Source organism: Aethalodelphis obliquidens, unplaced genomic scaffold, assembly GCF_003676395.1.
Source record: "Aethalodelphis obliquidens isolate GAN/ISIS:26980383/991018 unplaced genomic scaffold, ASM367639v1 scaffold3, whole genome shotgun sequence".
NCBI classification, from domain to species: Eukaryota; Metazoa; Chordata; class Mammalia; order Artiodactyla; family Delphinidae; genus Aethalodelphis; species Aethalodelphis obliquidens.
The window spans coordinates 69,146,589-69,158,902 of NW_020837947.1; the positions used below are offsets into that span (position 1 = coordinate 69,146,589).

General features: G+C 35.0%; 1 protein-coding gene across 8 annotated transcripts in view; it reads left to right on the top strand.

The window, feature by feature from the left end:
• Nucleotides 1–12,314, top strand: part of SNX14 (sorting nexin 14) — a 69,086-nt gene that overhangs the window by 30,723 nt on the left and 26,049 nt on the right. For 5 of the 8 annotated variants that reach the window (XM_027091198.1, XM_027091228.1, XM_027091233.1 and 2 more), the window contains exons 9-17: nucleotides 213–288; nucleotides 1,446–1,490; nucleotides 1,593–1,673; nucleotides 1,774–1,888; nucleotides 4,319–4,474; nucleotides 4,834–4,958; nucleotides 5,644–5,702; nucleotides 7,385–7,411; nucleotides 9,473–9,605. In XM_027091198.1, the coding sequence (XP_026946999.1) occupies nucleotides 213–288; nucleotides 1,446–1,490; nucleotides 1,593–1,673; nucleotides 1,774–1,888; nucleotides 4,319–4,474; nucleotides 4,834–4,958; nucleotides 5,644–5,702; nucleotides 7,385–7,411; nucleotides 9,473–9,605 (817 nt within the window). The remainder of the gene's footprint in view (nucleotides 1–212; nucleotides 289–1,445; nucleotides 1,491–1,592; nucleotides 1,674–1,773; nucleotides 1,889–4,318; nucleotides 4,475–4,833; nucleotides 4,959–5,643; nucleotides 5,703–7,384; nucleotides 7,412–9,472; nucleotides 9,606–12,314) is intronic. The other 3 variants (XM_027091211.1, XM_027091212.1, XM_027091220.1) reach the window with 2 other exon arrangements.

The following is a 12,314-nucleotide window of genomic DNA, read 5'->3' on the forward strand; positions in this document are numbered from 1 at the left end:
CTTCCTCTTCAGTAGTATTCTCTTTTAGCCAGTTAAGGGCTCTGGGTGCGGTCTGTGAACCAGTAGCATGAGCGTTACTTGGGGGCTTGTTAGAGGTGGCGGAATCTCAGGGCATCCCCAGACCTACTGATCATAGTCTGCATAATAACAAGGTTCCCAGGTAAGAACTGATGTAAATCACTAAATATGTACAATATTGTTCCTTTTTCCAGATCCCTGACCTTACTTTTAAGAGAGATTCTCTCTGGTTCAGTGTTCCTCCCTTCTTTGGATTTCCTAGCTGATCCAGTAAGACGTAAAAAACATTTTTTTCTTTAATTGTGATAAGATACATAAAATATAAAATTTACCATCTTAAATGTTTTTCTATGTACAGTTCAGTGGTATTAAATACATTTATATTGTTGAGCAACCACCACCATTACTTATCTCCAGAACTCTTTTTATCTTGTAAAACTGAAACTCTGTACCCATGTAAACAGTAATTCTCTATTCCTCCTGGCCCCTGGCAACTCTACTTCCTGATTGTACTTTCTGTCTCTATGAATTTGACTACTCTAGTTACCACATATTAGTAGAATGATGCAGTATTTGCAGTATTTGGCTTATTTTACTTAGCATAATATCCTCAGTGTTCATCTGCATTGTAGCATATATCAGAATTCCCTTCCTTTTCAAGGCTGAGTAATATTTCATTTTAGGTATATGTTACATTTTGCTTATACATTCATCTATTGATGGATACTTGGGCTGCTTTTACTTTTGATCCAGTAAGATTTTGAAGAAATAGGGATAATTGATAAATGTTTTGAATGCCAAAGTCAGAATAACTTTTCTTTTCCCATTTTCACAAAAGTTGAGAACCCTGTATCGTAGATTTTGTTTTTAAGATTTATTTATTATTTATTTATTTTATTTATTTTTGGCTGCATTGGGTCTTAGTTGCAGCACGCGGGATCTTTGTTGAGGCATGTGGGATCTTTCGTTGTGCTGCATGGGCTCTTCATTGCGGTGCGTGGGCTTCTCTCTGGTTGTGGCATGTGGGTTTTCTCTCTTTAGTGGTGGCGCGCAGGCTCCAGGGCGTGTGGTCTCTGTAGTTTGTGGTATGCAGGCTCTCTAGTTGAGGTGGTTGAGCTCAGTAGTTGTGGTGCATGGGCTTAGTTGCCCTGTGGCATGTGGGATCTTCCCGGACCAGGGATTGAACCCGTGTCCCCTGCATTGGAAGGTGGATTCTTTACCACTGGACCACCAGGGAAGTCCGAAGAACCCTGTATTGTAGATTTTTAAAAAGCCCCTCTGTATTACATAAGTGCAGATGCTTTGCCACTGCTCCATTTGTTTCTTCATTTTTCCAGAAACTTTCATAATATGATAAAAGCTTTGAGAATTCTGGGCAGAACGCGGTAATGGATTTATTTTGATCCTTGTTTATTATTTTCCATTAGGATACTGTGAATCATTTGCTTATCATCTTCATAGATGACAGTCCAGTGAGTATTGAACGTGTTAGAAAGTACTTCAGATTGCATTGAGTTTTGATTCACATCTGTAAAATCAAATGACATGTTACTGAATTAATTCTTTCTTCAAAGCCTGAAAAAGCAACTGAACCACCTTCCCCTTTGGTTCCATTCTTGCAGAAATTTGCAGAACCTAGAAATAAAAAACCATCTGTAAGTATTTTCGGCAATAACTTATATTACTTTTGATATAAACAATTTTATCATGTATTTACATAGCTCTAACTTACTCTTTCTCCCATGTTGTATCAAGGTGCTGAAGTTAGAATTGAAGCAAATCAGAGAGCAACAAGATCTCTTATTTCGGTTTATGAACTTTCTGAAACAAGAAGGAGCAGTGCACGTGTTGCAAATTTGTCTGACTGTGGGTGAGGCTTATCTGTGTACTTTACAAAAGTCATTGTTAAACTTTGTCATATGTTTGACTGTTTAGATCAGATGTTGTAGCTGTCATCTGTTATTGTACTAAATTTCATTTGCTAGATACTCTAAGAGTACCTGTGAGTTATCTCTCAAGTGTCCACTCCTTTCCACATTGGAACATAATCTGTAACTGACTTCAACCAAATCCTCTTAGCAGAAAAATAACTGCCAAAAATTCAGAATAATGAAAATATGTTAAAGACCCAGTCATTAGCACTTTGTCACAGTTTTTATTAAGGATTATTTTGATTCAATAATCAAATACAAAAATGTTTTATTTTGGCTAGAAGCTCTATAACGTTTTACATTATTAGATTTAGAGACACTGTGTGGACTCTGTGAGCAGACTAATTTTTTAATGTACCTAATTTCTTTTTTAAATATAGCTTTTTAAAAATTGAGGTATAATTTACAGTGAAACTCATAGAACTTAAATATACAGTTTAATCAGTTTTGACAAATCTGCACTCTTTATAACCTACAAACCTACACCTTTATTGAGATAAAGACCATTTCCATCACCCTAGAAAGTTCCCTTAGGGCCCTTCCCAAATGATCCACCCCTGCTCCCACTCCTTCCAAAGCAATCACTGATCTCATTTCTCTCACCACAGATTAATTTTGCCTGTACAGTTTCCTTATATAAATGGAATCTCATAGTATGTACTCTTTTGTGCCTGGCTTCATTGATTGAGGATAGTGCTTTTTAAGATTGAATCATGGTGTTTTGTAGATGAGTGGTTTGCTCTTTTTTATTGCTATGTGTAGTATTCTTTTGTATGAGGATACCACTCTTTCTTTATTCATTCTCCTTGTAGATGGCTATCTGGACTGCTTCCACATTTGGGCTATTCTGAATAAAGCTGCTGTGCACATTCTTACACACACACGTGCACACACACACACATATTTTGGCCCCGATAGTTATTGGCATATTTACTTTTCTGGTGGTCTTTATTTTTTTCTGCAGAACCGGTTTCTATATCATTTTCCTTCTGATGAAGTACCTTTTTTTTTTTTTTTTTTTTTTTTTATTTCTTATAGTACCATTCAGCTGGGGGTAAATTCTCTTAACTTTTGTCTGAAAAGATGTTATTTTATATTCATTTTAAAAGGATATTTTTACCAAATATAAAATTTTAGGTTGATGGGTTTTTTTCATTCAACATTCTAATTCTAAATCATTCTTCCATTACCTTTTGAACAGCACCATTGTTTCTCAGGAGAAATTAACTTCCATTCTTATGTTTGTTCCCCTGTATGTATGTCCCTTTTCTCCCTGATTGGTTTTTCAGTTTTCTCTTTGGGGGTTTCAGCAATTTGACTGTAATGTGTAGTTTAAAAAAAATTTATTCTGCTCGAATTTTACTTGAATGTTGGTGTTTTTCATCATTTTTGAAAATTCTTGGCTGTTACCTCTTCAAGTATTCTGCCTTATTTTCTCTCTCCTTTCTTTTTGAGACTCCAATTATATGAATTTGCTATCATCCCAAAGATCTTATATGTTCTCTTCCAGTTTTTTCTTTTTTTAAAAACTCCTTCCTTACCTCACTGGGTTTCAGTTTGGATAATTAAGAATTAAGGGGTAAGCTTCCATATTACCTCTTGTAGTAAAAAAAAAAAAAAGGGCAGTCAAGGACTTCCCTGGTGGCGCAGTGGTTGAGAGTCCGCCTGCCGATGCAGGGGACACGGGTTCTTGCCCTGGTCCGGGAGGATTCCACATGCCGCGGAGCGGCTGGGCCCGTGAGCCATGGCCGCTGAGCCTGCGCGTCCGGAGCCTGTGCTCCGCAACGGGAGAGGCCACAACAGTGAGAGGCCCGCGTACCGCAAAAAAAAAAAAAAAAAAAATGGTAGTCAATATTTTGGCTTTCCTAATGCTGTTCTTTCACATTTTAGGAAAAAAAGATTGATTTGTTCAGACTCTGAGCTCCATCACTAGTCTACAGCCTCCATGATGGACAGAAATATTGTTTAAAAACATTGGGACTAAAAAAAGCCTTAGTTTTCACTGTTATTTAGGGAATCAAATTTCAAAATATTAAAGACCCTTGGTATAAGAAATTAATCCAATATGTTCTTTAAACAGAATTTTACAAGTGTGTTTATTATTCTAAATTTTAGAAAATTTGTATTGCTATGGAAATATTTATGCATTTTATATTCGTATATAAAATATTTGATTGAGCTTCTCTTTCATCTCAGCAGTTGTTTTACTCCCAATTAAATCTTTTTAAAAATCTTAAAATGATGAGTAGATTGCTTATATTTGCTGCTTTTAATATTGATCACAATTAGAGTGGGAACATGAAGTTTTCATTGAGTAGTTTTATTCTATGAAAATAATTCTTTTTTTTTATTCTTTCTGAATTTGCTAGAGGAATTCAATGACAGAATTTTGCGACCAGAGTTATCAAATGATGAAATGCTGTCTCTTCATGAAGAGTTGCAAAAGATTTATAAAACATATTGTTTGGATGAAAGTATTGACAAAATTCGATTTGATCCCTTCATTGTAGAAGAGATTCAAAAAAGTAAGTAAAAGATGAGGATGAATTCTGTAGCTCTTTTACTCTTTTCAGAGTTTTCTCTTGTATTCCCTGCTTATTGCAACAGCTGTGTGAGATACACAGGCAGGCATTATCCTATTTTACTAACAAGATGAAAGCTTTGATGAAGAAACTTATTCACAATTCACATAACTAATACTTGCCAGAACTGGAGCTTGGTTGTTCTAATTCCTCTCTAGTGTGATCTGTACCTTACAGTGGATTTTCTGCAAAACAGTCTTAGTATTGTTTGTATGCTCTTTTCACTGTAATGAACTTTAAACTAATATATAATGTATTTGTGCTTTTCATAAACAATTTTTGCAATATAATTTTTTTAACAGTTGCTGAAGGCCCATATATAGATGTTGTGAAACTTCAGACTATGAGATGTCTTTTTGAAGCATATGAACATGTACTTTCTCTCTTGGAAAATGTGTTTACTCCTATGTTTTGCCACAGTGATGAGGTTAGTCAAAATATTAATCTTGTTTGAAGATTTTTCCTCAAAATTTATTAGTGGCTTTGATAACGTTACATGAGTAATGCAAATAACAAAATAAACAGGAAAATAAAACATGGTTCATTAAGAAAATGAATACTATTTTCCACTACATAAGTTAATGGAGATTAGAAGTTGGTTATAACAACAATTCTTAATACCAAAACCATGTTTGTATATATGTGACTAGAAGATTGCAACCAAATTGGTCTATCTGATTTGCCATATGCCTGAGTGGCTTTGTAGTGGTGATGCAGAAACCCCATTCTTCTTCTTTTTAAAATATTTATTTATTTATTTATTTGGCTGAGCTGAGTCTTAGTTGCGGCACGCACGATCTTTAGTTGCAGCATGCAGGATCTAGTTCCCTGATCAGGGATCGAACCCGGGTCCCCTGCATTGGGAACACAGAGTCTTAACCGCTGGACCACCAGGGAAGTCCCCCATTCTTCTTGTATATACGTTATTTACAGACTTGTAGAAGTCAAGTGGCTTGAATACCTCCATTTGCAATATCTTAATCCTTACTCTGTTTGACTGTGGTTGTATTCACTTGATTTAAGTAATGTTTCCTTTAAGCTCAAATCAGTAAGGTGAAGTAGCAAGTTTCAATATCAAATATTGGTTTAATAAACCATAATTATTTTTTAAGTATTTCAGACAACTTTTAAGAGGTGCAGAATCACCAACACGCAATTCAAAACTCAACAGGTAGGTATATTCAATCATATATATGTTTTTCTTTTTTTTGGTTCTTGTTGACGCTAATCATTCTGTGATAACATCATTATCTTTATTAATCTGGTTTCCTTGCTACATAAGTAGACAGGATTACTAAGGAATTGTAGAGCTATACTACATATAGTAATGTGAAAATGCCTGACATTCTTTCAGAAAAATTTAACAAGATATGTACACCATTGCCTTGTTAATCTCATAATTATTATTGCTTGATCACCTGCTTTATTGGAGACTATGGACTGCATGCATAATTGAAATCCACAGATAACTCAGTTTTAGAGAGTAGTTTGTTTTTTTCCCATTTATTAATTTTAGTGAAACTCCTGTATAGGACTGCGAAAGAGGAAGTGGTTCTTTTACCTTATTAGCCTGCTGAGTAGCTAAGTGTAAGTCAGAGTCATAACCTCAGAGATGGAAAGCTGTCTTTGCCACTTGGTGAACACCTAGTTGTCTTCAACATATGAAGGCACTAATTTTGCTGGCTTTAGAATATAAAATTAATAGGAAGAAAATATAGGTTGTTTTCATTCTGGGTACTGCTTATAGTCTTTAGTTTTTCTTTATATTGACCTGACTCTTAACGTTAGCTATCAGTCTTGTCAGGACTCTGCTTCTGTGATACTTGATTGATTTACCTATATATCAATAGAATAAGTAAAAGCCTTTCTTAACATTCTTTCATTGAAAATTTAGGGTAGCATTGCTGATTTGCTGTTAGATGACTTAAAATATGTAAAATGTTTATTCATATGTTTTATGTCTACATTCTATTTAATTGCATTTAAAAAGTAAAATTTTAATGCATGTTAATTAATATTAACCTACTCTTCTGTTTCATTCCATACTTAAAGCATAACTTAAAAAATATTTAGGGATCTTTTGTTAACTTTGCTTCTTAGTTTAAGTCATAACTTAAAAAAATACTCAAACTAAAAATGTGTGGAGCATGCACAATTATATCTAATATAGACATGAATTCCATATTAGAAAATACAAGTTTGTTTTCGATGCCAAGTTTTTGGTGGCTTAGTCTCTGAATATTTTCCACTGTATCAAACAAATGGTTTGCCTAAATGAGGGCAAAAAACCAGAATTATTTCCTGACATATTGAGTTTTTAAAAACTTTCTTTAAAGTGATCTAGAATTCAGGGGAGGGGGAAGGGTGAGCTGTGACAGGGCGAGAGAGAGTCATGGGCATATACACACTAACAAACGCAGTAAGGTAGATAGCTAGTGGGAAGTAGCCGCATGGCACAGGGATATTGGCTCGGTGCTTTGTGACAGCCTGGAGGGGTGGGATGGGGAGGGTGGGAGGGAGGGAGACGCAACAGGGAAGACATATGGGAACATATGTTTATGTATGACTGATTCACTTTGTTATAAAGCAGAAACTAACACACCATTGTAAAGCAATTATACCCCAATAAAGATGTTAAAAAAAAAAAAAAAAAAAAAAAAAAGATCTAGAATTCAGATTCCAACCCCCCCAAAATAGCCATTGTGTTTGTTTCTCTTTCCTTTATCATGTTATTCATAATACTATCCATCTGTGTAACTTTTAAATTTTGTTTTATGTTCTAAAGTGAAACTTGTTTAATATCTGGGCTTCTCTTTCTCTTTTCCTTGTGTAATTTCACGTCTGTTATTGCAGAAGTAGCCTAAGTTTGGATGATTTTCGGTAAGTCTTGAGACAGCATGTGATTCTTTTCTGTATAAATTATCTGTTTAACTCCAATTACTGCCTTTATATCAGGTATTTGGGATATCCTTTTTTTTTTTTTGGCCACGCCGCACAGCTTGAGGGATCTTAGTTCCTGGACCAGGGATTGAACCTGGGCCAGGGCAGTGAAAGCCTAGAATCCTAACCACTAGGCCACCAGGGAATGCCCTGGGACATCCTTTTAAGATTAACCTCTACTTTTATTCTAGATGTCTCCTTTTTGAAATAGCATTGTATATGTCATCAGAAAATTAAAATGTCAGCATAAAAATAAAGTGAAAAATCCAGTATTTAGCTTTTTAAGGCTGTTGACTCATTCTTTGTTGTTGTTGTTATTGATCTTGCTAAATTTCTTTTAGAATTATTTGTGTTTAAAGAACTTTCTTTAAAGCAAGAAGTACAATATTTCAGTATTTCTGGGTGTAATCACAAGTGAAATATTTAAAAAATATGTCATTTCAAAAAGCCCAACTGTTTTATAATCTAGGTCTACTAGCATAATCTATCTAGATCCTAGAGATTTTAATAATATTTTGTTAAGATTTTCATATTTTTTTTCAGAAAAATTTCTTCTCTCATAGAAAGTTATATTTATAATCCTGGATTTTTTAAAAACACTAATTGCATGCTTGTTTAAGTAAAACAATATTCTAGTTTAAGTATCCTTTTTACTACTACTACTTACTATTAGAGTTTTTCCAGTTTTAAAATAAGTTTGATTTACTCCTTGAACATGTATAAAATGCACATATCACTAATATACTGGTGCATTTGACACTTCATCAATTTACTTTTATTTCTGTAACTGTTGCATTATTATTATTATTATTATTTTATTTATTTATTTTTTTGCGGTACGCGAGCCTCTCACTGTTGTGGCCTCTCCCGTTGTGGAGCACAGGCTCCGGACGCACAGGCTCAGCGGCCATGGCTCATGGGCCCAGCTACTCCGCGGCATGTGGGATCTTCCCGGACCGGGGCACGAACCCGTGTCCCCTACATCGGCAGGCGGACTCTCAACCACTGTGCCACCAGGGAAGCCCTGTTGCATTATTTTTATAAATACGTTTTCTTATAGGAATAATAGCTATTCGTTAAGTTAGGCCTTCAACACCAATCTCCTTGAATTTTAAAATGGTCATTTTTCTTTGGACATCTGTCGTAAGGGCAGTATTACATAGTGAGTTTTAAATTGGATAAAAGTTATGTTTTTATTTGTTGAAACATGAGGCAATAATAAGTAGGCTGTAGGGGAGGAAATTTTTGCTGCTTTTTTTGTTGTTGCTTTTAGAAATTCACTTTTGAAAAAAATTACAAAACCATTATTTAATATATATGGCAGAGCAAGCTTCTTCCTTAGGCTACATTTGCTTTTATCTTTATGTTCATTGCTAACCCTTCCCTTTGGCATTTTATTTTTTCTTGTTATTATTTTGAAGTTATATATGGTGTATTTTATACTTCATTCTTCTTTTGAGTATTTATATGATTATAAAGTTGAAGAAAATTTTCAGAATTTTTTTGTTTTTCCATCTAAAAATAAAGTACTGAGAAGGTCATTGTTTTGTTTTGTTTTTTTCCTGTTACACTGTGCTTTTTTAGCAGTACAGTACAGTTTGAATAGGATAGTCTATTTTGAACGTTGGTCTAACCACATTTTTAATTTATTTCAAAAAATGTATGGCAGTAAGAAATATGCACCACTAGGGGGCTCTCATCTTTTATTCTTTTTAGTTCAGTTAATGTTTTAAGGTTAAATAGTAGGTAAATTTCAAATGTTTGTTAATAAATATTGTCCCATTAATTCATCCCCTCAAATTTAAACTTTAAATGTTCTGTCACTTTTGGCTATAGAGATGTTGAGACAGTCTATGACTGAGAACTCCAAAAAGTTATGTTTAGCTATACCTTCAGTTTACCCTTTTTGCAACCATTTTTATTATTGTTTACAGTAAACTGGACCGTTGTGATAATGTAATAATTTACTGTGTTCTTGATACATTTTTGTTTAATATTTAGGAGCACACAGAAGAGAGGAGAATCATTTGGAATTAGCCGAATAGGTAGCAAAATTAAAGGAGTCTTCAAGAGCACCACAATGGAGGGAGCTATGTTGCCTAATTATGGCTTAGCTGAAGGTGAAGATGACTTTGTAAGTAAAAATTCTTCAGTTTGTTGTATGTATAATTTCAGACTTAATGTGGCATAAAAAATTGGTTATGCTTGTTATTTTCCCTTTTCTTAATCTTAACTTCTTACTTCAGATTTTGTTTATGTTTCCCATTCTTTCACTAGTCATTATAGTTTCATGGTGCTAATCTAATTTTTTAAATTCCTGAGCACTAAGTTATTGCTTACTATGGCCAGATGGTTTCTGTTAAGCTGATATACTGCTAAATAGTCAAATAATTTACCACGTTTTCATTAAGCTTTTACTTCATATCCTGATCTTATCTCTTTCTAACCACATGGCCAGGCACACGGAGTTGTGTTAATCGATGTCTGACCTAACCCCTTGATATTCAGACTGTGATCTGTGGACCAGCAGCATCAGCATTACCTGGGAGCTTGTTATCAGTACAGAATCTCAGGCTTCATCCTAGACCTGCTGAATCATAATTTACATTTTAACAAGATCCCAGATTTATAAGCACATTATACCCTCCATGCTATTTTATTTCTCTGTCTTTTCACATGTTGTTTTGCTTGAAATGCCTTTTTCCCCCCTTTATTTACCTAGAAAATTCATACTTATCTTTCAGAATCTAGTTTCTTCCCATAAGCCCCTACCTGAGTCCCCAAGCAGAATTGAACATTCCCTCCTTTTTTTGCTTCTGTTAGATCATATGTTAAAACATGTACCACGTTGTGTTTGAAATTACGATTTTTTTTTTTTTTGGCTGCGCAGCAGGACTTGTGGGATCTTAGTTCCCCCACCAGGGATCGAACCCGGGCCCTGGCAGTGAAAGCTCTGAGTCCTAACCACTGGACTGCCAGGGAATTCCCTGAAATTACGATTTAATTTATGTATTTGAAAGTATGTTTATGATTGTCTTTCCTACCAATTAAGGAGTTCTATAAAGGCAGATATTATCTCATTTGTACTTTGCATTTGTTTAAAAAATCTTTATTGAACAGACATCCTGGGTCTTCATTTTGCCTTTTAATGTCTCAGCACTGGAGATAAAAAGATGATTAAGACCTAAACTTTGCTCTTAAGAAATTTACTATCCTGGGTATAAAAGGGATGAATATTAGTGATTGGATTGGTAATGATCAAGAAGAAGGAAGTGGGGAGGGAAGAGTAAATAAACCTATTTTTCCTCTTTACCCCTTCCTTTCAGCCTTTGTCCCTTTGCACTGATAAATTGTTAAAAAGATTCATTGCTTCTTCACAATAATTTTAATGGAAGAAAAACTTATTTAATCCTTTTTTTTCTTTTTAGATAATCCAAATACAGCATTCTTTTCATGCCCATATTTTCCTTAAAAGTATGGGTAGAAGAAAGACAGTAGACCAGAGGAGGGAGTCTTTTAAAAAAAACAATGTTTATGTTTTTAGATTTTAAGCATCTCAATTTTTTAATAGTATAGAAAAATAGAAAAAAATTTAAAATACCACCGGTAATTCTGCCACCCAATAACTTCTTCTATTAACATTCTTGTGATTCTGTTTTTTAAAAATATCTTTCCCCTTCCCACCCCCATAAATTAGGCTATATGTAGATTGCTATCCTGATCTCTGCCCACTTAATATAACAAAATACAACTTAAATATAACTTAATATAACAAAAGCATTTACCCATGTTATTGTGAACTCGAAACATAATTTTTATGGGGAAAGATGTACTTTTTCTTTTTTGTTCTTCCCAATTACTTGAAATACAAGCTATAGTTTTGCTTCGGGAATAGGAGGCTTTTTTTTTTTTTTTTTTGGTCTGCACAGGCTCTAGGCGCGTGGGCTTCAGTAGTTGTGGCTTGCGGGCTCTAGAGTGCAGGCTCAGTAGTCGTGGCACATGGGCTTAGTTGCTCTGTGGCATGTGGGATCTTCTGGACCAGGGATCGAACCCTTGTCCCCTGCATTGGCAGGTGGATTCTTTTTTTTTTTTTTTTGGTATGAAAAAAGGTATACCTATTTCTTTCTTTCTTTTTTTTTTTTTTTAACATCTTTATTGGGGTACAATTGCTTTACAATGGTGTGTTAGTTTCTGCTCCATAACAAAGTGAATCAGTCATACATAAACATATGTTCCCATATGTCTTCCCTCTTGCGTCTCCCTCCCTCCCACCCTCCCTATCCCACCCCTCCAGGCTGTCACAAAGCACCGAGCCAATATCCCTGTGCCATGCGGCTGCTTCCCACTAGCTATCTACCTTACTACGTTTGTTAGTGTGTATATGCCCATAACTCTCTCTCGCCCTGTCACAGCTCACCCTTCCCCCTCCCCATAACCTCAAGTCCGTTCTCTAGGAGGTCTGCGTCTTTATTCCTGCTTTACCCCTAGGTTCTTCATGACATTTTTTTTCTTAAATTCCATATATATGTGTTAGCATACGGTATTTGTCTTTTTCTTTCTGACTTACTTCACTCTGTATGACAGACTCTAGGTCTATCCACCTCATTACAAATAGCTCAATTTCGTTTCTTTTTATGGCTGAGTAATATTCCATTGTATATATGTGCCACATCTTCTTTATCCATTCATCCGATGATGGGCACTTAGGTTGTTTCCATCTCCGGGCTATTGTAAATAGAGCTGCAATGAACATTTTGGTACATGACTCTTTTTGAATTTTGGTTTTCTCAGGGTATATGCCCAGTAGTGGGATTGCTGGGTCATATGGTAGTTCTATTTGTAG